At 37.4% G+C, this 25,737-nt stretch overlaps 1 protein-coding gene across 1 annotated transcript; it reads right to left on the bottom strand.

Moving 5' to 3' along the window:
* Nucleotides 1-7: 7 nt before the first annotated feature.
* On the bottom strand, nucleotides 8-25,737 carry LOC121239250 (clustered mitochondria protein). The gene is made up of 29 exons (XM_041136455.1): nucleotides 25,526-25,737; nucleotides 24,516-24,759; nucleotides 23,195-23,256; nucleotides 22,774-22,963; nucleotides 22,558-22,698; nucleotides 22,304-22,460; nucleotides 21,748-21,941; nucleotides 21,542-21,643; nucleotides 20,752-20,887; nucleotides 20,492-20,620; nucleotides 18,003-18,414; nucleotides 17,432-17,536; nucleotides 17,017-17,135; nucleotides 10,731-10,839; nucleotides 10,552-10,641; nucleotides 9,681-9,800; nucleotides 9,423-9,593; nucleotides 9,167-9,253; nucleotides 7,692-7,827; nucleotides 7,117-7,268; nucleotides 4,722-4,790; nucleotides 3,619-3,777; nucleotides 2,867-2,923; nucleotides 2,746-2,786; nucleotides 2,355-2,474; nucleotides 1,737-2,046; nucleotides 1,535-1,642; nucleotides 1,371-1,442; nucleotides 8-937 (listed from the first exon to the last, which is right to left on the bottom strand). Exons 2-29 carry the CDS (start codon nucleotides 24,748-24,750, stop codon nucleotides 470-472), a joined length of 4,251 nt encoding a protein of 1,416 aa, XP_040992389.1. The 5' UTR covers nucleotides 24,751-24,759; nucleotides 25,526-25,737; the 3' UTR covers nucleotides 8-469.

Below are 25,737 nucleotides of genomic sequence, written 5' to 3'. Positions count from 1 at the left end.
GCGGCCATAATGAACCAAGCTGTTTTACATTTTCCAAAAAAAGGGAAATTATGCTATCTCATTCTAGAGATCATTTGTCACTGTTCTACACAAAACATTGAAATGCTTTCAGACTACCCAAAAATAGGCCAAAAATTTAAAAATAAAATACAAAATAAAATACGAAATAAAAACCGAGTTTAAGCTCATTCATGTCAATACCTGGAGAAGTGCATTAATCTATTTGCACGAGCAATTGCTGCCATGCTATCTATTAGCCTGATTATTGGTTAAAACAAAAAAGGAATACCTATGGGTCAATTCGCACATCCGAACACCCTTCATAGCCTCTGAGAGCCGAAGTTGAATGGGGTACCTCATTTCAAACAGACCCAAAAAAGATCTCATGCTAGGATAGAAATTATTTCCAATCAAAAAAACAATCCTCGGCTTTCTTGCCAATCAATTGAGTCCCTGCTGTGCATACAAGTCAAGCTGAAACTTTCGCCTTTGCTTTCTGTTTCTTGGCATCTGAAGAAGGTAAGCCAGCAACCAATCCAGCAGGAGCCTGATCCTCTTGCCCAGATGTCAATTGGTCGTTTTTGGAATCTGCTGGACCGTTAGAAGGATGGCCATTGGCTTCCTTCTTCACTCCTTCAGTTTCCACGGTCTCTACTGCATCTGGGGTCATACCTGAATTGATGATATTTAGTAGCTGTGTAAGGGGTGGCAAAGCTTGAACTGGAACACCATGTGGACGTATCAAGAGGCCTCTTGCTTGAGCTTTCTTTCTGACTTCAGCAGCTGCACGAGCAGCCCTTTCATCAACTCCTCTCCCTCGAGGAAGAGTCTCACCAATTATCGCAGCATTAAGGGATTTGTTGCCAGAAGTGCCCGAACTCCCAGACCCTCCAGACGCAGCAGCAGCTTGGAATGCATGTATTAAGTCGGGATGAGCCTGTCATGCAATGACAACTATAAAATGAGAACTTTACAACTACATTGGAGAATCCACCAGAAATTCAGAAAACTGGAGTACCGTATGCTTAACCAGAAACATTTAATAACACTTTCTTTTCCTTCTTTTTCAAAAGAAAAATAAAAACAAAAGGCTAGTGCTAGACATGCATTGATTTTAGACACGAGTACCAGGAAAATTCACCAACTTCTTGAAATGTCCTCAAATAAGAAATGTAGGGAGTTGTACATTCCATATAGAGAATGAGAACAGGCATAAAAATGACAACAAAAAAAAAAATGGCGAAGGAAAGTATTTATTTCAATCAAGCAGAATCTGTTATATGATCTGATGACGCCTTATTTTTCATCTAGGATTATAAAGAAAACTTCCATAACAAACAAAATAATCAAAAAGGGGAATTCAGAAGCACCTTCAAAATATCAATTGCTTTTTGAGCAGAAGCTGCATTCAAAGCTTGGCCTTTTTGCTTTTGTGCATTCATCTGTGAAAACCAGATTCACACAATTGTGATAACACGTAACTACTGCATTAAAATTTTTACTTTCCAAACACTAAAGAGCACCATAAATTTACCTGTAGCTCACGCATCTTAAATGTCTTCATCCAGTTTTGGGAGTCACGTGTCCTTGAATCTTCCTCACCAAGTTGTTTGACGAGTATATCATAGGTTTTCTTCTCATGCTGGCAAGCCAAACGATATAATTAGTAAATTCTATCATTTATAGCTGCTCGATGATGAAATTCCAAAATCAATTTTTCCAAGGTACATACATACCTGGTGAGAAAGCTTGAATGCACCCATACAATTAAATGCAATGGCAAGAGCATGATAGCATACAGCAGTTTGAATATGTTCCTCGCCCAGAAGCCTCTCATTCTTTTTCAAAGCTTCTTGCAGATAACGAAGAGCTGTGTTCATCTTTCCAATGTCTTGGTACATCATTGCAACATTTATGAAGGTTGCTGCAACATCAGGGTGATCTGGGCCGGATGACAAACTTAGCAAGAGCAATGCCCGGGACATGTGACGCAGTGCAAGTTCAGTTTGGTTAAGCCCATGGTAGAAAAGAGCCATATTGCCATAACTGCATTCCCATTATTGCAGATCAAGTGGATCAAGAATTAGATCAGAGAGAGACAGAGAGAAGGGGTTGATTGAACACCCCAATGAAAACTTTTTTTTTTCTTGTTCTACACAGCACATGAAAAGACTTTTTCGCATTACTCATGATTTTCGAACTTAACATGACATTGCATCCAGTGCCTGTTTCTTCATGCTCGTAAGTGATTGATATATTTGTAATATTAACCTTGTAGTAGTTGAAATAACAATATCCATTGGTTTTTTAGCATCAAACATAAAGAATCTACAAGAAAGAACAGAAAAGCATGCCTGTGAGCAGTGTCAGGGTGGTCCAAACCCAGGCAACGCTCATTTATGATAAGTTCCTTGTGCTGTTGCATTATTGCTCCAGCCATATCTCCCGCATGGTACAAAACCATCGCAAGATACCTGAAAATTTAAGGAAATGTCAGTCTTGTAGGGCCTCATAAACACACATTATAATTTATCAGCTTTACTGTTGCAATTCAGATCACTGAGTTGATAACCCATTTTATAAGCAATTAAATAGCTAATTAAAAGAAGCATAATATTATAGTCATGTCTTGCCAAGGAACATTAAGACTAGGAGATGCATTATTTATTTATATGTTTTATATACCACTAAGATTTAGCAAATAATATTATAAACAAAAATAAAGAATTGTTTACAGATGTCTACCGGCAGCAATTGGCAACCTCCCGATGCATTGGACCAGTAACCTGCAATCCAAAAAAGGAGTGATGATACACCAAACCACATATGGTCCAAGAGGGCAAACTTGAAACTACAGATAACATACCTGCTGAAGTATTGAAAATGCTTCTGAAAATAGTGTGTAGGCTTCACTAAGCATTCCCTGAAACGCAAAGCCAATGCCTTAAGATCATACTAAATAAAGTTGTGATCGCACTCAGCAGAAGTTTCAACCTCTGCAAAAAGTGGTGATGTGCAAATTTCATGAAACCTAGATTGATTCCACCAATTGGCTCTATCTTAACAGATACCCTGGAAAACTGTTCTACAATTTAGAATTTAAATAACTCCAAGACAGTAATTTTTTTTTTTATAAGTAAAAATTTATTAATATTGATAGGCGTAACCAAGTACACTGGGTGTATACAAGAGAGAACACCTAGCCCATAATAGAGTACCCCTAATGACCAGTAAGTCTATCCGATATACCCCAAGCCCGATTGGGACATAACGCTCCTCCCCGCAGCAAAGCAACTGCAACTACCCCAACCCCTAGTGTCCACAAAACTAAGACACCACCCGAAACTCCGAAGATAGTAAATTGCTTTTCTCATAGCAAGTAATTGCTCTAACCCACATTGTTTAAATCTCGAGTCAGCCTCCCAGCATATAATGCTCAAGTGTAAATAATATTATCAATCTTTTTTTGGATAATAAGATAAAGGGTAATTATCATAAGCACCACTAACTTCATGATCCCAATATATTTTTAGTACTGAAGTATTGTGTGAGTAGTTTGGCATTGTCTGGACTAGAAAATGCATATTCTAGTGATAGATAACAAAGCACGGTGCATACCTCAGCCAATTGGATTTTACCCGTTTCTACAAGATCCTTAGCTTCTGAACATATGGGAACTGAATGTTTCACTACTGGTTGGAGATTCAAGATATCTGATGTTTGGAAAGGTGCAGCCGAATCAAGATCGTATTTGCGTGCAGCAATAGTAACGCCTACCTATAAAGGGAAAAAAAATTACATTCAGGCAAGATGTAGGCCATTCAAAAGCCCAAGCTTAGTAATAAAAATTCTAGAAAAAATATACATAATTACATAGAATATGCTGGGATTGCTTATTTTTATTTAGTGTCACATATGATTAAATGTTGAAATCAGGGAACTCAAGCTGTCGACAGTACAACAATTCACCAAGTGCCATACATAGTATTCAGAGAACTTATCCACGCCACAAGTATTATGAAAAAATACGGGAAAAATACAATTAACGTTGTCCAACATTTTTTTCCCAACTATACTGACCTTTGAAGCCGAATAATCATAGTTGGTGATCTCTGCCAATGAAGTCACCAACATTGTTTACACAAGTAAAATGGGAAATCAAACATTTAAGCAACATTTTTACCAGAATAAACAACATTTACCACTTATTCTTTTGTTAAGAATACATATTGTGAGCGACCAAAATAATCTATAGGACACCACAATAAGTTAATTACTTACCCCTATGATATATGGTGGTTGCTTAAATTAAAGAATTGGTTGAAAGCATAAAAGTTAAACACACCAATTGGAGAAGAACCAATTTCCTGATGTGAACAACACATAACATGTAGACAAAAGAATTAGCATTAGAATGCTCAAGGTGGAAGAATAGAAAGGATATACATAAAGATTGTATTCTTTCAAAATACCATGCAGAAGCAATTAACTAGTTTTGAGTTCTTGTGCATCTGTCTGAGCATGTGCCACAATGCTAAAAGATAGTGCAAAAGAGGTCACTCCTAATTTAGGGGACTTAGTCCTAGAAGGTTGAAAAATATCATTGCAACGGCATAGGAAGGCATAGGTGAAACAATATATACCAAACAAGAAGTAACGTAATGGGATATTTTGAGATGCAAAAGCAGAATCAATTCTAGAAGACATGAACTAATAATTACCTTCTGGCAAAGATTACGTATAACGGAAATCTTCTTCACGCGTGATCTTGCATCCTCCGGCAACTCAAACTACAAACATAAGAAATTGTATTTCAAAAATATAACAATGCGCATCAGAGATAAATCTTGAAGGAACAATGGATGTGCTTGGAGATCCCACATGGTAGAGGTTAGTCCATTTTATTCTCTACAGAAATGGAAGGCAAAATACCAACCTAAAATGTGAGCCCAGTAAAGAATTAAGGGCCTTTTGACCAGAGATAATATGATAAGAAATATGGTTTAAAACTAGGGTTTAAAACACTCTTAAGATCTCCTGATTTTACATATTTCTTAACAAAACATGGTTAAAACTGAAAAAACAAATACTACAAGAAAAACAATTTTTTTTTTAAAAAAAAGTGACTCATTCAACCTCTTAAAAATGCCCAGATTTCTCTGTAGGGTCATGGACAATTGACCCTTTTTTTGACATTGAGATTTTCCATTTTGGTGAATGGCACTCCAGTTGGGTTTTTTAATAGTTCACGTGGTTTGAGACAAGGAGATCCGCTATCTCCTTTTCTTTTCATCCTTGTCATGGATGCATCGAGTAGAATGTTGGAAGCGGCGGTAGAAGGTACTTGTCGGGTTTTGAGGTGGGCAATGAGGAACGGAAAAGCATGAAATTATCTCATCTTCTTTTTGCCGATGACACATTGATTTTCAGTGCACCCAATCAAGAACATATTCGATCTTTGAGAGCATTGTTGTTATGTTTTGAAGCTGTCTCAGGTCTCAGGATTAACCTAATCAAGTCTAAAATTGTACCTGTGGGTGCCGTAGGTAATATTTCAGATTTGGCTAATATTTTGGAGTGTCAGATTGCTTCACTGCCGTTGAAGTATCTTGGTCTTCCCTTGGGGGCTCCTCACAAATCTGTTTTGATATGGGATGGGGTTATTGAGAAAGTTGGCTGGTTGGAAAAAATTATATTTGTCTAAAGGGGGAAGAATTACTTTGATAAAGAGTACGTTGTCTAATCTTCCTATGTATTTTCTTTCACTTTTCCCTTTGCCGGCTGGGGTTGATAGTAGAATTGAGAATATCTATCGTAATTTCTTATGGGGAGGAATAGGAGAGGAAAAAAAGTTTCATTTGGTTAGTTGGAATAAGGTTTGTCAACCGGTTTCTTGTGGAGGATTGGGGGTGAGAAATTTGAGGTTGTTTAATAAAGCACTCCTTGGAAAATGGCTTTGGAGATATCGTGAAGAGAGAGATGCTTTATGGAAGAAAGTTGTTGCCATTAAATATGGGAGTGGGTGGGGGGATTGGTGTTCTAATGAAGTTAAAGAAGCGTATGGGGTGAGTTTATGGAAGGGTATTAGGAAAGGTTGGGGGGAGTTTTCTAAACCTATTAAATTAAGGTGGGGGAAGGGAAGATGATTCTCTTTTGGCATGACAATTGGTGTGGAGAATCAGCTCTTAAATCAGATTTTCCATCTCTTTACAAGATTGCAAGGGATCAAAATGTTGCTGAGGCAGATTACCTTCAATGTACGGATAATAACATTCTATGGAATTTTGACTTTATTAGAGATGCAAATGACTGGGAAGTGAATGTTGTTTCAGATTTTCTGGGAAGAATTTATAACTCAAAAGTGATGCAGGGAAGAGAGGACATTCTATCATGGGATCATGCTGGAAATTTCAGGTTTTCAGTCAGTTCTTTTTATAAGGTGCTTAATTGCCATTCTGGCTGTGTATTCCCCTGGAAAAGCATTTGGAGGGTGAAGGTACCTACTAAGGTGGCGTTCTTCAGTTGGATGGTTGCTCTAGGGAAAGTATTGACCATGGATGACCTTAGAAAACGTGGTTTGTGTATAGCTGATTGGTGTGTCATGTGCAAGAAGGATGGTGAATCTGTAAATCATCTTTTTTTACATTGTGAGGTGGTGAAGTCTTTGTGGAATGAGGTTATTGGTCGGACAGGTTTATATTGGGTGATGCCTAAGGAAATTCTGGATCTCCTTGCATGTTGGCGTGGTTTTGAGGCAAGAGGAAATTCTGGATCTCCTTGCATGTTGGCGTGGTTTTGAGGCAAGGAAATGTGCTGCTGCCAGATGGAGAATGATTCCTTTGTGTTTAATATGGTGTTTATGGCAGGAAAGGAATGGGAGATGTTTTGAAGAGAGAGCGTTCTGTTGAAGATCTTCGTTATTTTTTCTTTTCTACTTTTGAGTTTGTAGGCTAGGATCTTTGTAAGGAATGATGATAATGTACTGAATCTGTTTCTGTCGTAGTTTCCTGTTTTCTAGTGCTTAGTAGGTATTTCCTTTATATACTTCCTATATACTTGGGCTGTGCCTATTCTTGGTAATAAAATTCTTATTAATTATCAAAAAAAAAATGATACCTGATATTTGAGTTTCGCAAATTCTTGTATGTCTGACCAAAGAGTTTCTGAGCTGACATTCATGTATGAAGATTGATTTTTTCTAGCAGATGATCCACCTTTCCATTTTCCTTGTCCCCTAGAAGGCTTTCCCAAAGATTGATGAGCTCCTTGGTCCTGTAAATAATTGAACAAGTTTTTTTAGTCAGTAAATAAGGATTTTATTGATGAGAAAGGAATTGAACAAAGATTATGACAGTAGATCAAGCATTCTCCACCAGAAGAAAAAATTGTTATGTGATCAGTTCCATTTGAGAAATAGTAATTTGTTAAAGATCTTAGATTCTAATAAATCTCATTTATTATTTTTCGATTTTTTTTTTCCCTGAAGAAAGAGTTTCAACTTAATTTCTTTTAAGGACCATATGACCTCAAGTAGCTGATAAAAGCATTTTTTTATAAGTAGCTGATAAAAGCATATAACCAACAAGAACTACTTTTTTTTAATAAGTAAAGCATAAATAACCACAAAACCAATAACAACACCAAGCAAAGTAACAACAAAATTCTAAAATTGTTCATCTAAGTTGCACGTACTTTTTTATGTGTTCTGGAGTGCATAACGTTAGCAATAACTTTTGCACCAACAGCTTGATAACTTCCAAAAAAGCAGTTGAAGAAATGTGATATAGCTGGCCCAAAATCATGATCCTCTGTATTTCTCAAAACATCCTGTATAAAAAAAAATTAAAAAATGACAAAAATATAAACTTCAGTATGTAAAGCTAAAATCTGGAGATTAATTAAACACGTAAAGAGAAGGCAACCCTCCGGACCCCTATCACTATTTTTTTTGTTAAGTGCAATTTTGTTCAAGCTTAAGAAGTGGTGCAATCCAAGAACACATTAAGCATGCAAGAAATGCACCTGAACAGTAAAAATAAGAAGAAAATCTTGAAACCTAGGAACAGAATTACCCTATCCACTCCAAATAGACTAAATGTATGGTTCCACAAAGCACCAGCTATTTCACAGTGAAGTAAAAGATGGTCAACAGATTCTCGACTGCTTTTACACATACAATACCATCCATCACCAACACACGCCTCTTCCTTAAATTATCTTAAGTGAGAATCTTCCCAAGGGTGGTTGTCCAAACACAAAAAGCCACTCTTTGTAGCCTTAGTCCTCCAAATCCTCTTCCAAGGAAAGGAAATTCTTAGCATGTGCATGTATGGCTTTATGGAAATATCTAGCTTCAATGCCTCCATGCTAGGAACGGGTCCACCAATTCTTGTCTTTGCCACCTCTTCCCATGATGAAAGAACATAACCAATCAAAGAAGGAAATGAAGAGGCCCACCTCCCAGTCTTGCAACCCCCCAATGAAAGATTTGTTGAGAACCATTGGAGAGATGTAAATAATCCGCCAAAGAAGCATCCATAGATCGGACAATGCGAAATAATTATGGAAAAGCATCATTGAGAATGATCTCCATGCCACATATCATGACAAACACACTTTTTATATAAGTTAACGTATACCTTTAAAAACCCAAGTAGTCCCTATCAATGTAGCTTATTAAAGCACGAGAAGAGGGATTAGAAGTGCTGGTAAGTCTCTGCTGTTTCAATTTTTCCCTGTTCATGTATTTTGTATTTTACATATTTTCCATTTTCCACCAGGATAAACACAGTTTCTTTCTCACTATGGGTCAACAAATGAAAGGAATTATCTATATTCTTTCATCTTATACAAGTGTAGCAAACAAAACATCTGCCTAGTTTAAGCTGAAAAGGAAGGGAGGGATGAACGGGAAATGAAATTTCAAGTGCATGTTTGCAAGGAGTGCAAGACACTCTTGTTTAAGTCATGCACAAACTGGTCGGTAGTTGTCACTTCCAATAACCAACAGCAGGAAGGAGTCACATGTTACAATATTGTAACATCTTACACCTCTTTGCAAAATCATAATGGTGAAACTTTGTGGAATAAAGTGAACAATGTAAAAGATTTCCAATTGTTTTCAAACTCAATGAGAAGTAGAAGCTGGTACTATCGTGCTTACTACCTTGAGGATGTGCTTTGCAGACCTCACAACAATCTCATTAGAACAAAGATCCCACAGATGAGGTAAATGTTTCGTCCCATCAGCCACCTGTGATAAAGATCCAGACATGTAAAATCAATATAATCACTGACAGAAAATAAAAAAAAAAAAAAGAAAAAGAAAGGCGCATAACCATTTTTAGGACCAGGCAAAATTTCTTAAAAAAGTTTCCCATAAATTGATCAAATTTACATTTAAGTGAAACACTAATGCTTACTTTTCCAATATAGCGAACATTGATTCCATGAGCATGGACTGCTTCAGTTAATGTTTGCCCATCCATAGGAGAAACTTCAAGTGTACAAAGATCTTGTATAAACTTTGGAAGCACAACATCTTTAAGATACAAACTAACTTTCCTCACATTTTCTTCATCTGCTGATATCTCCTGGTGAAGACAAAGCAAACAAAACTATATGAGAAGAAATCAGAATTCAATAAACTTGACGAACAATATTACAAGGTCCAGACTTGCCTTCTGACTCCCGGCCAACTTAAACTCAGTGAACACATTAGGGTTGAAAAGAATTTCGTCAGAAGATTCAGTTTGAGCTGGTGAAGAAGCATCCTCATCCCTCCCTTCTTTTGTTAAATCCTGTAAGAGCACTAGAAAGAGTCACATATTGCAGATCAGAATGTCAAAGCACAGGCCATTATCATATTATACTCTATACTGGTGCAAGTGTACAAGTGACAAACATGCAATTTTTTTGTTGAGCCTAAGTCCAAGTATTATGAAGTTTCTATTCTCGCCAATTACTGCACCTGCTGCTTTTTTATTCATTGGAACAAAAAAAAAAAAATCATATACTCCTCTTTTTTCTTACCAAGTGATGTACTCCAATTTAACCTTAAGTGCAATTGGTTATTTCCATAATCCATACGCCTAGGAAAATCTGCTTCTATTTCAAGTACGGTGGCCTTACTCAAGGAAGAAGAAGAGGCAAATTTCTAAATGAATCAGGAGAGATAAGGGTATACGAGTGACATCTTTAGCTTCGACTAAGAGAATATTCACACTAACTCAGTAGGCAAGTCATACTGCAACAAGTCTAATAGGCAAACAAATTTAGTTAGCAGTACGTGGTCTAAAACTACAAGGTAAAAGGTTTAAAAAGATCCATTCACAAAAACTCATAAAGCATACCACACACACACATACACATGTTAATCACATAAACAACACAAATTTTTTAAGTAGCAGTATGTAGTCTAAGACTACAAGGTAAAAAGTTGAAAAAGTTCCATTCGACAAAAACCAATAAAGTATACTGTGTACACATCAAATCACACAAACAACAATCACAGGTGCAATTCAAAAGCTTTCCATTTATTTTCATTTTCACCTGTTCGTCCACACCAGGAGCCTTTAAAGAATCAGAGCTCAAAGAAGCATCTCCTTCAGACTTGCACTTTGATCTTTCTGCAGCTTGGGCCTTCTCCCATAAAGCACACATTTATGTAACAAATGGAATATATGAGATAAGTTCCAAACTGACATAAATGTCATCAGACCACAAGGTACCTGGCAAAACGCAGTAATTAGTTCTGGTCTCAAGATACAGAATCGTGATCCAGGTCCAGTGTAGTTTGCATCACGAGGAGTAACTCTCATCAAGTCCAGAAGATAGTGCCTGAATGAGAAAATTCACAGATTAAAAAGCATAAAGTACTTGAGCAATATAAGATTTAAATTGGCACGTTAGTCAACAGTTGTACCCTAAATATAGTCAAAAACCATTTTTTTTTTTTAATCATCGGTAATCAAGGTAATTTATTCATAAGAGTAGGCAAAGCCCTAATATACAAAGAGTATACATGAGAAATACCTAAATAGAGTTTACAACTGATAGTAAAAAGTCATGGACATTTAGTCCGTTACATACAATGCCCCCCCCCCCCCCCACGAGAACAATGTTTTAAAGAAAAAAACTTTCGGCTCCTCCATTGTCTTCTCACGGTTTTCGAAACTTCTATCATTTCGTTCCCGTCATATACACCAACACATGCAAATAGGGACCATTTTCCAGATTGCTGCAACTTGTGAATTACCGCGGAGACCTCTCCAACTAGCTAGAAAATCCACCAAACTAAAAGGCATGACCCATGATAAACCGAGTCCTGTGAAGAGGTAATCCCACATGTTCCTCGCAACCTCACAATGAAGAAACAAATGATCGACCGATTCCCCATATTTCTTGCACATACAACACCAATCCAACACCATTATCCGACGTTTCCTCAAGTAATTTGTGGTGAGAATTCTGCCCAATGCTATTGTCCAGACAAAAAGTAGCTTTTGAAGGAGCTTTTGTCTGCCAAATGCTCTTCCATGGAAATGTGTGCATGCCTGGGCTCGTTAAAACTCTGTGAAAAGATCTGACAGTGAACTTTGTGATCATCTCCAACTCCAGTCTTGGGCTGCCCTAACGAAATCAACATTGCATTGAGGGGAGTCACCAGAAAACACCAAGAGGTCCGTTATTGTTGCATCCTTCACTCGTGTGAGCTCAAATTTTTTGATCGGTACTCGTGTGAGCTCAAATATGGCAGGAAAAGTATCTTTGAGGCTTCGTTCACCACACCAGTTGTCATACCAAAATCTGACACGAGAGCCATATTCCACTACAAATTGTGTGTCTCCTGAACATCTCCCAACCCTTTCTAATGTATTTCCACATACTCACCCCATATGGGCCACGTACCTCATTCGAACACCAAGCACCCCATGTCTCCCCAACCTGCACATCTATAACAGACTTCCACAGGTTCCCCCTTTCATGTTGATAACCGCCACAACCATTTACCCAATAGAGCTTGGTTGAACTTCATCAAATTACGAATTCTTAGTCCACCCCCTGAAGTTGGAGTACAAACCATTGACCAATTAACCAAATGGAATTTGAACTCGTCCCCCAAACCACTCCACAAAAAGTCACGTTGTAGCTTCTCAAGACGATTTGCAACCTATGCTAGTAGCGGGAGCAAGGACAAAAAGTAAGTGGGTAAGTTGGATAGAGTACTTTTAATCAAGGTGAGCCTACCACCTTTAGACAAATACAACCTCTTCCAAGATGCAAGTCTGCGTTCCACCTTCTCAATCATTGCATTCCAAATCTGCTCTGATTTAAAGGAAGCGCACAAGGGTAAGCTAAGATACTTCAAGGGTAGAGAAGATACCTTACATCCCAAGAGAGAGGCTAGAGTGGCCTCGCCACATCGGGAACAGTCCCCATCGGTATCATTTCAGACTTTGAAAGGTTTAATCTCAAACCTGAGACAGCTTCAAAACAAAGAAGTAGAGTCCTCAACGATTGGATCTGCCCGGTATTAGGTCCACAGAAAATGAGAGTATCATCCGCAAACAACAAGTGAGAAATAACGATAGGGCCATAATTACCATTCCCCACTGAAAAGCCATAGAGAAAACCACCCTCCACAAGGTCTACAATCATTTTACTAAGAGCTTCCATGACAAATAAAAAGAGTAATGGAGAGAGCGGATCCTCCTGTCTCAAGCGACGAGATGAGTCGAAAAAACCCACTAGTAAACCATTCACCAAGACAAAAAAGCAAACAGTTGAGATGCAGAATTCTACCCAATTCAACCATTTCTCTCCAAAACCACATCTTTCAAGTAGATAAAGCAAGAACTTACAATTTACATGATCATAGGCTTTTTCCATATCTAGTTTGCATAGTAACGCCGATTCTCGAGATTTGAGTCCTCCATCCAACACTTCATTAGCAATTAAAACCGAATCCAGAATCTGTCTACCTTTAACAAATGCGTTTTGCAGCTTCAAGATTAGCTTGTCCATCACCGTACTCAATCGGTTCGCTAGCACCATGGAGAGAATTTTGTAGACCCCATTCACATGACTAATGGGACGATAATCTCAAACATCTACTGATCCCACCTTTTTAGGACTGAGTGCTAAAAAGGTAGCATTCCGACTTTTTTCAAATCTAGCATTATTATGGAAATCTTGAAATACCTGCATAAGGTCGCCCTTCATCACTTCCCAACAACTTTGGAAAAAACCCATTGTGAATCCATCAGGGCCTAGGGCCTTGTCGCTAGCCATACCTTGAACGACTTTGCGTACTTCATCTTCTTCAAAGGGCCTCTCAAGCCACCCTGCACTCTGATGATCTATTGCTGAAAAAGTCAGTCCATCTACTGTCAGTCTCCAAGGATGTTGTTCAGCTAGGAGATGTTCATAATACTGTGCGATGTGGTTGTTGATGATTGACTGATTCGAAGAAACTACTCCATCTATCATCAACGTATCAATAGCGTTGTTCATCCGATGCGAATTTTCCACCCTATGGAAAAACTTTGTCCACTTATCTCCCTCCTTGAGCCAAAGTGCTCTTGATTTCTGTCTCCAAGATATCTCCTCCATCAATATTTTTTTTTTTTTTGATAAGTTAGAACTTTATTAAGCATAATGAAATAGGCGAAGCCCGAGTACACAGGAAGTATACACAAGAAACACCTAGTTACATTCTAAAACTTAGAGAAATGACGACAAGAACTCATTTACAGCCCCACCCTTGAGTACAATAGCAGAGAACCAGCAAAGTAGAGTGCTTATAAAAAACATCCATAATGCATCACTATTGCGTTCCCGATCATTAAAGCACCTCTCATTTCTCTCCAACCAAATACACCACATAATACACAAGGGTATCATTTTCCATGCAGTTGCCACTTGGGAACAAGTATGCATTTGAAAGTTGGTCCAGCTTTTTAGGAAATCAACCACTGCTTCTGGCATAACCCAGCACAGCCCAACCCTTCCATCAATATTACTCTTTCAAGTTCAATGACTACCTGACTCTTGTGAGCTTTCTCGGGTTCAGAGATTGTTCTAGCCTTCTCCTCGCCCTCCAGACCATGTAGCTCCTCTAGAAGGGAACGATGTTGTAGAAGTACATTGCCAAATACTTGTTCATTGGAATGCGTTGGGCCCTGGGCTGCGGCTTGTGTGCATTCTTTCCACGTCCAATTCCCATTTGACCCATGGAGTGCGGCCCAACCACACGGCCCAAGAGATCTGCCTTACTACCACTCACCTTAGAAGAGGATGGGGGGTTTTTACCAGTGATTTAAATTGCGTACCGTACCAGCCGGTACGGTCGAAATTTTTCGTTTCGGCCGTCCGGCCGGTACAGGTACTATACCTGTTCCGTACCGGCGAAAATACCGGCCGTACCGACCGGTACGGGTCGTACCGGCCTGAATTTCGGCCTATATTTCGGCCGGTACCGGCCGATATTTCGGCCTGTGTTTTTTTTTTTTTTTTTTTCGTTTTTTCAAATTACAAGCTTATTTTTTAACCCTCAATTTAGACTAGACTATTTATAATTTATATATATATGTATTTATATATAATTTATTTATATATAGACTATTATTTTGGAATATAATTTTTATATATATTTATATGTATAATTTATTCATATATCGACTATCCCGAAACGTTATCCCGAAACGCTATCCCGAAACGGTACTGGTACCGAAATATTTCGTTCCAGTGCCTTGACCGGTACGGCGTCCGGTACGGTATTCAAAACATTGGTTTTTACTCGACATACTCGACTCCAGTTGGGTGAGGGTTCCAGGATTAAATTCTATAAAGATATTTGGTGTGGTGATACTCCCCTACAAGATTCATTCCCTTCACTATTCCAAATTTCTAGTGCTAAAGACGCTGCAGTGGCGGATGTCATGGGGTTATTGGATGGGCATTTCCATTGGGACATCGGTTTTAGTAGAGTAGCACAGGATTGGGAGATGAGCAGTTTTGCTGATTTTTACAGCCTTATGTATTCCGTTAAACCGAGCAATCAACAAGAAGATGGGTTGTGATGGTCACCCGCCGGGAAAGCTGTATTTTCAGTTCACTCTTATTATAAGGCTCTCATTCAAGAGCCCAACATTCAGTTTCCTTGGAGAAGACTTTGGAGACATAAGGCGCCCTCCAAAACTGCATTCTTCGTGTGGACAACATATTTGGGCAAGATCCTCACAACAGATAACTTGAGGAAAAGGAGGGTTATCATAGCAAATTGGTGTTGCATGTGTAGGGGAGGGGGAAAGTCGGTGGACCATCTCCTACTACATTGTGAGACAGTAATGGTTTTGTGGAATGAAGTGATTGGTAGAGTAGAGCTAGCTTGGGTATGCCGGAGACTGTAGTGACAATGCTGGCCAGTTGGACAAATATAGGAGGCATGCAATAGATTAAAGCGGTTTGGAAGATGATCCCTATATGTAGCATGTGGTGTTTGTGGCTGGAGCGTAATGCGAGGACATTTGAAGACAGAGAGATCGCTAGAGGAACTTATAGCTTTATTTTACAGTACTCTATGTACCTGGGCCATTGTTGTTGATTTCAACGGCATGGAACTACAAGACTTTCTTGTCTCTTTTGCGCCCTCTTAATTAGGGCATATAGTTGTTCTTGTATTTGTATCGGGCTTTGCCTAATTCTTTGATCAATAAAATTTGTTTACTTATCAAAAAAAAAAATACTTGTTCATTCCATTGCTTCAAATCATGTTTCAACACTTTTAGCTTTCTTGCCATTATGAAACTTGGAGAGCCTTGGAAATCATAGGAAGACCACCATTCTGGCAAGAGGATATCATATGTTTACAAAAGACCAAGCTAGAATTAATAACAAGGAAAATAATTTGAAGTTTGTGGGGACAACATCATGTTGGGTGGTCGTATTTACTTTCTAAAGGAGCATCCGGTGGTGTTCTTATTATGTTTGATAAAAGGGTGGTGGAAAGGTTAGAGGACTGTGTGGGCGAATACATTGTGGCCTGCTCCTTTGAGAATGTAGAAGATGGGTTCCAATAGGCTTTTGTAGGAGTATACGGCCCCAATATTGATGCGGAAAGGTCATTATGGGAAGAATTGGCAGGACTTATTAGTTGGTGGGAGTTACCAAGTTGTATAGGAGGTGACTTCAATGTCTCTCGTTTCCCAAGTGAGAGATCAGGTATGTCCCACATCACACCAGCTATGAGGGATTTTTCTAATTTCATCACAGATCAGGTGCTCATGGATATTCCATTAGAGGCACGTACACTTGATCCAACACTCGTGAACTTCCATCCTGGTCGAGAATTGATAGATTTTTGCTAACTCCAGAATGGGAGTGAGACACCCCCGGCTAGCACTCCTCTCCCCTCCATCATCATTCATAGCCCATGTAAGCCTCTTGAAGTCAGAAACTTTATATATATATATAAGTTAATGCAGTCGGGAATTAGGAACATGAAGAAGAGATTACAACTATATAATATTTTTTTTCTTGATAAGCCAACTTTTATGAAGAGATTACACCTATATAGTATTTTTTTTTTCCTGATGAGACAACTTTTATATAAGTAACGAAGGATTTATTGAAAAAATAGTAGGCATAGCCCATGTACACAGGGTGATTGATAGGTAACCATCTCAGACACCCGGTGCCAATGAAAAAAAAGATTGATAGGTAACTATATAGCTTCTTTTTTTTTTTTTTTTTTATAGGTAATCAAGAAGTTTTATTGATAAAAGTAGGAAAAGCCCAGGTCAAGCTTTAAATCCTTACGTGTCCTGACACCTTTTTTATGAAAATGTGTTAAAAGTGCTGAGAAATAGGAATTCCAAATTTCAAGCACATTCAAATACCAAATTTTAACAAATCTTGACCACTATGTATAAAGATATAGAAACAGTAAGGAGAAAATCAGCAAACTCATTATTGGTTTCATCTGATAAATAACCAACCCAAGAAAGTAATCACCTGTCGTCACTGCCAACAATACCCTTGCATTCCACTGGGGCAGCTAATTTGAAAACATTTCCAGATCCATCATGCACAGAGTGTTCCTTCAAATGAAGGCGTTTAGCAGCCTCAAGCACCTGATGATAAACAAAAGCTTAAAACTTCTAACAAGGATATTCATTTCTCTGTTCATTTACAGAGCTGAAGAACCCAACAAAATAGAGATTAGCCCGGTACCTACTGAAACAACATATTCTGAAAATATTAAATTATGCCACAGGAAAATTATGCATAAATATTTTTAACCAAAAACAGCCATAAGAAAATATGTACATCCTACCTGGATAAGCTCAAGAAGTCCTCTCACATAGACAAAGAAGTAATAAGAGAATCTGAAAGCATGAAAAAGCAACAAATTCAAATGATCCCTCACCTTGGAATGAAAATCTTCATTCCAACATATCTTCTTGCCATTGTCAACAGATCCATACAGAAGAGAATCTGATTTATCACCTTGAAGAATTCCAGGTAAAACACTCTGCACCAGAATGTGCAAAAGTAATTCAGGGCCAACTGGAGACAAATTTAAGCAAGCCAAGATAGAATTACCAACGATGGACAGTTGCCTCCAAGTACAGAAAAGTACAGAAATGTTCTAATGCAACAAGAATTTTTTTGATAGTTAATAAGAGATTTTATTCCAAGTAAATAGGCATATCCCAAGTACATAGGATGTATACAAGTAACAAGAATTACCATATATAAACAGAAAGGCAAATAAAAAATAACAGGCCACATAACTAATGTTGACTATAATAGACCTGTCAACCCAGCTCGCTACTTGCATCAGTGATAAGGTTAAAAAGGAAACTTGGCTATCTTATCAATGAGAACGCCAATAAGCATCTTTGCAACCAATGCATGATCTATAAAGTTTGGTAACCTGCTTCTAGTCAACAAAATATATATCAACCAGCAACATAATTTTTATGTTAGCTACAAACCTGAGCTACCACTCTATGACCTCTGTAATCAATTATGGCCATAGCAAGATTATAAAGTCCAGAGACATCAGCTTCCTGGTATGCCTTGGTGCCTTTCAAATCATTATTTGCAGAAGCATATGTAGCTTGCTCGCTCTCTGTTAACTGTGTTTCAGCTGACACATTTTCAGCTGACACGTCAGAAGTCACATCCACAACACTATCCTGTTCTTCTGTAGTTGAACCTCCACATTTTTCCCCATTGGCAATTCCACTGTCTCCATGCAACAAAGAACTGGAAGCCTTATCAGATGAACCATTCACAGGGCTTAAACTCTCAATATTTGAATTAGCATTGGATGCAGGTTTCTTGGACAGCTGCTCAAGGTCCCCATCCACAGCAAAACTAAAGAATATGTTGTTGTGAACGTACCTATGACCAAAAAAAAAGGATAAAAGATAAACCATAATGCTAATGCAACAAACTCACATAGCTCTCAAGGAAAAAGAAATACGATAGCTCTAATCCAACAAACTAACACTGTCAATGGCATTCGCGTTGCCCTAAATTCATATCAAGAACAATTTGTAATATATTTTTTTGATATAATGATAAAAAAAAAAAAAAAAAGGCATTATTGAAGTACACATTAAGCATACATCATATACACCTAATTAGAGAAAGAAAAGATATAAGTAAATCCTACAAGTTAAAGCTAGAGACATAGGTGGGCTACCATCCAATGTTAAAGTGAATTAAAAAAGAGAGCCTTGAGGTCTTTCACCCTCCTTATGTTATCTTCAAAACTTTGATTATTTATTTCCTTCCAATTGCATCACATCAAACAAATCGGGATCATTATCCACAAGGTCTCACTTGATGACTATCAAAGCATCCTTCCAAAACACTAACAGACCAACCACCCCATCTAGGCATCACCCATACTAGCTCAAATAGACTAAAAACAGGTTGCCGCAATGTGCTAGCTACCTCACAGTGGAGAAAAAGATGATCCTCTGAGTCCTCATTCCTTTGTGCAGCTAATCAAACAAAGAAAGCCGCTATCAAGGGAGCCTTGCTCCTCCAAATGGTCTTCCATGAAAAAATATTGTTGTCGTGAGGATGAATGCACTATAGAATGATTCGACTTTAAACACCCTCTCCTATATATCCTCCAACACATCGTGTCTTCACCACCAAGTCTCAATCTAAAAGAATACTGTCCAACATAATAAAGAGTAAAGAAATCAACCAATTAGTCTTGTGCTGCATGGATGAAATCCCTTTACCATCTAGGATAGCCAATTCAGAGCTGTAACTGTCTGTCACTGATAGTTCTTTGTCCCTAGAAATAATGAATAGATCCATAAAAACCCATTTACAGGGCTAACCACCACACTTAATTTCACTCAGAACCACTGTTCTAATAAACCTCCTGCTCCATTAAGAAATTGGTAAACTTAGGGCTGGTTTAGTGAGTTAAGATGAGAAGAGTTGAGATGGTTTGTGAATAGTAATGAGATATTTGAGTTGAGATGGTTTGTGAATAGTAGTGGGATATTTGAGTTGAGATGAGATGAGTTAGAAATGGTTTGAGTTAAAATGTTTTATAGGGTTTTTGGGAAAGGAAAAAGGAAAAAAATTGAATAAAAATATTATAAAGTTAAACTATTGTTAAAATATAATCTTTTAATATTATTTTTATATGGGGATTTAAAAAAGTTGAATTGTTTTTTGTATTTTGTTTGGAAGTTTGGAAGTTTGGCAAAGTTGTAATGATTAGGCAATGATTAGATGAAAAAGTTGAATATTTGAAATTGAAAAGTTTTAGTGTTTGTGGTGTTTGGATATTGAAATGAGATGAGATGAGACGAAATGAGATGGGGGACTTTCATTATCCAAATCAGGCCTAAGACCCTCCTCCATTTTCAGCTCAGAGACTTTGGTTTCTCCAAATAAACTATGCAAAAACCCTTGCTATCTACCCATTCATTGAGTGAAGAATTTTTTTTTTTTTTGTTATAAGTAAACGATTGTATTAATATAATAAGATAGTCCAAGTACACAAGATGGTATACAAAAGGAAACACCTATCTAGGATGAAGAAATGGAAACAAGATTGAGATGAAGAAAATGATGTTGAGTAACACTAACTTCAGTAAGCATAGTTATACTTGGCCAAAGTCATGGAGTAGAGAGACATCTATAAAATCCATTGAAATGTTATTTTTGGATAGGTATAAAACCGATAAATATCAAGATAGAAGGATGACAAACAAGATCATTTAAAATTTATCATCACGTGCAATAACCATTTTATATACCCTCCACCAGAGTAAACTTAAAATTAATTAGCTAAGTACAGTGAGACCTGCTTCAACATTGAGGTATGAAGACAAAGTAATAAACATTGCATCTTATCATCTACAAGTTATAAAGCATTAGAAATGAATTCCTTAAATAATGACAAAAATGTACAAGAAAAAGACTATTTTAAGGTCCCACTAACATGTGAAAGCACTCTGGATCTGTTGGATTTATTGGGGGTATGCATCTGCTGATCACTCCAATAGCACCACTAATCGCAGCATCAACAAAGTCTGATGTCACTTTGTAGAGAGCCCTGTCCCGCAGAATCCTGCAACAAATTTACTTTTATAAGGAGTAGAAACAGTGGAAACCATGTAGAAGAAACTTACATCAAACAAAATTATTAGACCAAAGGGATGAGTATCAATATAACAAGTCAATGGATAAGAGATCAGATACCTTTCTTGAGGAGTTGTATGGGGGAATTCACGACAAGATTGCAACTCCTCATTCCAATCTCTTTGCATTCCAATCAGCTCACTACCGTAAGAAAGAGTAAGCGCATCCTCTGCTCTGGCAGCATCACGTTTGTGATCTGGCATGGTAGCGCATAAAATTTACTTAGAATGAAGGAAAAAAAAAATATGACATCAAACAACCACAAAGTTGAGAAAGATAAATCCATTAAATTGTCATGCCAGTGCAGTAAGCAATAAGACAAAAAAAAAGGGCATAGATGAGATGTCCTCCACAAAAAGTTCTTTTACCTATCAAAAAAGAGTCTTTTTTGGACCTTAACCATTAGAGAATAATGATTGGGCCACCATTAAATACTAAGAGACCAAGAAAGTCTAGCTCTATTCTTATTTCAATACACCAAAATTAACTTCATTTTCAGTATTACAATACAGATGTACCCCAAGTTAAAAAGACATGTCTGTCGATCTTACAAAATGTAAATAGATTATTTTACAATGCTTTGCACTGTAATTCTTTCTTCTTTCAAGATAGCAACAGAAACTGAAAATGCCTGGATTAGGCTAACATAACCCCAAGTCTTAGAGATGACCTAGGATGAAACTAAATACAAAACTTGATGTACAAAATTAACGAGGAAAGGAGGCCACAGAGAATTAGTTTCAAAGAAAAATGGGACACTTTCCATGTCTACAAAACCCTAAACTACATTCATAAGGACATCGATTTAAAGGGATAAAAAGCTCAGAAATTTAGATGAAACTGAACTCACCAGGAACAGGATATAATCCCAGCCATGAATTTGGTGGCAACAAAGATTGAACATTTTCAAAAGGGTGTGCAGAGGCCCTCCGCTCCAAAATTTCACGAAATGCTTCAAAACAAGAATACAGGATGGCAGAATCAGTCAATGAAAGTAAAAAGATGAGCCCATCTGAGACTTCAACAGAATCAAACGGTTAAATCATGTGTTCTCACCTTTTTTAAACTTAGGACTTATTTTCTGCAAGAGCCCGACAAGGGTGGTTGCTTCAAAAGTGGTCTTACTCAACCTTGGATCAAGAGTGTTCCCAGTGCTCGAGTTGACATAAAACATTTTTGTTGTTCCCGTAATACAGTATTTATTACCCTCCAATGTTACTACATCCAAATAAATCAAATCCCCAACAAGCCTGGGGTCAACAAAAACACCATCAATTTTTCTCCACTGAAGAAAATTATAATGGTTTTAATTCTTCTTCTTTTTGGCTAAATAACAAGACTGCATTTAAAGGCATGATCCAAGTACAAATGAAATATACAAGAAATGCAACTATCCAGATGGAAAAAGAGAAACAACAAAATCACCAAATTTATGCACGTTAAAGTCTATCAAAGTTTTCCAAAATTTGAGCTCCTCTAGCGTCCATTTATGTCCTCAAACTTTCCCTCCAAATACACCATATGAGACAAGTAGGAACCATTTTCCACACAGTCATAATGATGTTATACAATGCAATAAGGCAAACTTGAGGAGGAGCTTTAATAAATTCACCTTCTATAGCTTGGAGCAGGATTGAAGGACGAAAACACAATGCCGTCCATGCACTGGATCTCTTTTGAAGATGACAATAGCAAATTACTCAGTGAACCAGCAACATCGTCCATAAAACCCAAACCATCAAGCTCTGGGACCTCAGTTTTTGCAGTATCTAGGTCACAGTAAATTCCAGAAGCTTAAGTGTGTTATGGTGTAAAAAATATTGGAAAATAATTGGGTGGCATTGATTGTTATTTAATATTCCAAACCTCCAGAACTAGAGGATTTGCTTTGTGATGTCTCATACTGAAATGCAAGCGAAGTTGATAGTGAGGCATGAAGTGTGGAAAGAGAAAGTAATTCTCTCGTACGGTGTACATGAGCCCTTATAGATCTATCATCGTACAATGCTGCCAAAATACTTTCCATGTCAGAGCCACCAAATAGGCTTTATTATTAGAGAAACAAAGCAGTGTTAGTAATACCAGGAACAATCTCCAAAGAGGAACCACCAGTAGTAATGTCAGCTACTTCAGAAATTTCATTATAATCTTCTAGATGGTGAGTAGAACCATCCTTTGTGTGCAATAATAAGTCATAGCATGTGATATAACACGTCTCTGGAGCATCAAGGAGAAATTGCCTTATGTCCATGACAGAATCTCCTGGATTCAGCTGCAAGTACATTAAAACATTGAGCAGTTCACACTTTTGATGGATAAGGTAAATACGATGCCACGAATAAACAGCTGAAATGTCAGAGTGAAAAGTTGAACGACTTCTGAATTGTCAAATGTGAACAGGATGATTCTGAGAGTGCTGAAATTAACCAACCAAATGCATGCATGGTTCTGTGTTCTAAACCAATTTAGAGTACGACAAGCTACAACCAAAGGTTTCACTCACTTGGAGCTCAAGTTTCTCGCCGCTTTGTGTTTTGACAGAAACAGGATAAAGATGAAGATCACCTGCATTCACAGAAGGGAAAGAAATTGAATTAGAGACATGACAGCAAGCTGAAGAACAAGTGTCATGATCCATCGTAACAGCCGGACACTAAAATGTAGAGGGATGAGGCTTTGTTGAGTTATGAATTCATGCATCCAAATATATCATTATCCAATGGAAGAAAAATTTTAGTATTCAAGACTCAAACTTAACACAAACTATAATGAGTAGACTGCCATCAGCCACTAATTTGACAAACAAAGTCCATTATCTATACATATAGATGGAAAATTTGATCCTCATCATCTTAAAAAAAAAAAATCAGAAATCATTTATTACACAAAATTTCTTAACACCCAAATAATCTAAATACAGGAAAAGTAAAAAGCTAAGACAACATATATTTGCAAACTTATAAAAAATATGTATATGCAAATCTTTCAATATGTGCAACCTCAAAAAGCAGTGGCACCCAAGTACAAAAAGAGTATACGATAGATAGACCTCAACATTGGAAGTAATAAGAAGAAAATCCTGGGATTGAATATTAGTATCAGAAATATGTGTGACACCCAAAGAAAACCAATTTTAATAAAACTTCACAACGATGGTGTGAACATATATGCACGTACAGGTGGATATATAAATGAGTTATGTATGCCTATTTCTATTAATAAAATTTGTTTACTGGTAAAAAAATTACGTATGCACGAATCTGAATAAGCATTGGCACTTACTAATATTCATCAGCTCATCCTCCCACACCGAAAACATTTCCAGCTAGCCGAAAACATTTTATATTTTTGTTTTTTGATAGGTAATCAAGAAGCTTTATTCATGAGAAAAGAAGGCATAGCCAAGTATACAGGATGTATACCTGAGAAGTACCTAACTAGAGTATACAACTGACTATAGAAAATCATGGACATTAAGCCCATTAAAATCAATGGCCCCCCAGCCCATAAGAACAAGGTTTTAAAAAAATAAAGTTTGAGCTCATCCATGTCCTCTCGCGATCCTCCATTTAATATTCAATTTTAACGCTCCTCTTCTTTTCGTTAAACTACCATCTAAAGTTTTCAAGATAATAAAATATAATGCTGCCCAACTTGTGTGAATTTCGGTTTCATTTCCTTCACATGGTTAAATCTCTAATATAGAGAAAAAGATTAAAAGAAGTTAATTTAACATTTTACGTAATGTCAATATTCCATTGGAGCATTCAGCAGATTAACTTGCTATAAAGCATATAATAGAGCATTCATGCAACTAACTTCACCTTGCTTCTGTTGGCTTGCTGAGTTTTCGGTTTCAGACTCCGTTACCTCCAGTATTGCATTAGCTGATTCATCCACAGTTGCAACACCATTTGCATCAGCCTTGGAAGACTCTAACGCACTTGAGTTATCATTCACAAGAGCATCGGATGAGACTGCTGATTCAGAAGAATTCACGGTATTGATGGTATTATGTGCTCCCCTCCGGTTCCTCCCTTTGTTTGATTTCCCTGCCATCTTTTCCTCCTGATTCAAACAATTCACATCAGCAACAAGATCACTAAGAATTTCAATGCAAGAACTAAAGCCATTAGTAGTAGAAACAAACCCAAAGCATTGAATTTAGAGCATCAATTAAATATGTTAACCACAAGACCATATTCCTCAAAACAATGAAACCCAGTAACACCAATCAAAATTCACCATCATTGCATTTAATTCACAGCTCACACAAACAAGCATATACATGCAGCATCATACATCATAAATCATGATACCATTATCTTTCATGCCATTATCTTTCAGATTAACCTTACGATCCAATTCAGAAACACCGAAACCCTTCAATAAACCAACTCATACAAATCTATACTAAACAAAACAGTAAAAAAAGCACGTATGCCCATTAAGTTGCCACTGCCTCACACGAACAAAAACCCAAAACCATCACTCCATCATATGCAGATTAAGTAAACGATAAATAAAAAACTAGACAAAAATGGAACACTACTCTGTCATAACCAGCAGTACTGAGCATCTAAACAACAGCACTTAAAGCATAGAAAACAAACAAAATTTGAATCTTTTTATGAGGGTTTTCCCCCAAAAATAAACCTTCACTGAAGCCAAAACAATCACTTTTGACACACCCAATAAGAGTTTATTATTATTTTTTTAATAGACAAAAATAAAGAAGCAAAATTCCACGTTATAATTTTCTTTTGTCTAAGCTTTCTCGGTAACCCAACGGAGAGTAGAAGGAATATAAACAGAGTAGAAAGATATCTTTTACCAAATGAGACGCTAGGTGGTTCTCTAGTCGCAGCTAAACTGTTCTATACAATCGCGGCGAAAGAGATATAAATATAAATAAATAAGGGGAAAGAAAGTTATCTGAGGTTTTAGGAGAGGGTTATGGGAAAAGCAGAGGAAGTGGCTGTGGCTGAGAGGCGGCGAAATTTCGCCCTTTTGGTGTGTGTGTGGAGAGAGAGAGAGAGAGAGAGA

The sequence above is a fragment of the Juglans microcarpa x Juglans regia genome, chromosome 7D (genome assembly GCF_004785595.1).
Source record: "Juglans microcarpa x Juglans regia isolate MS1-56 chromosome 7D, Jm3101_v1.0, whole genome shotgun sequence".
NCBI lineage: Eukaryota > Viridiplantae > Streptophyta > Magnoliopsida > Fagales > Juglandaceae > Juglans > Juglans microcarpa x Juglans regia.
Note: the sequence above shows the minus strand (reverse complement) of the source record. Positions and strands in the feature narration are given on the sequence as shown.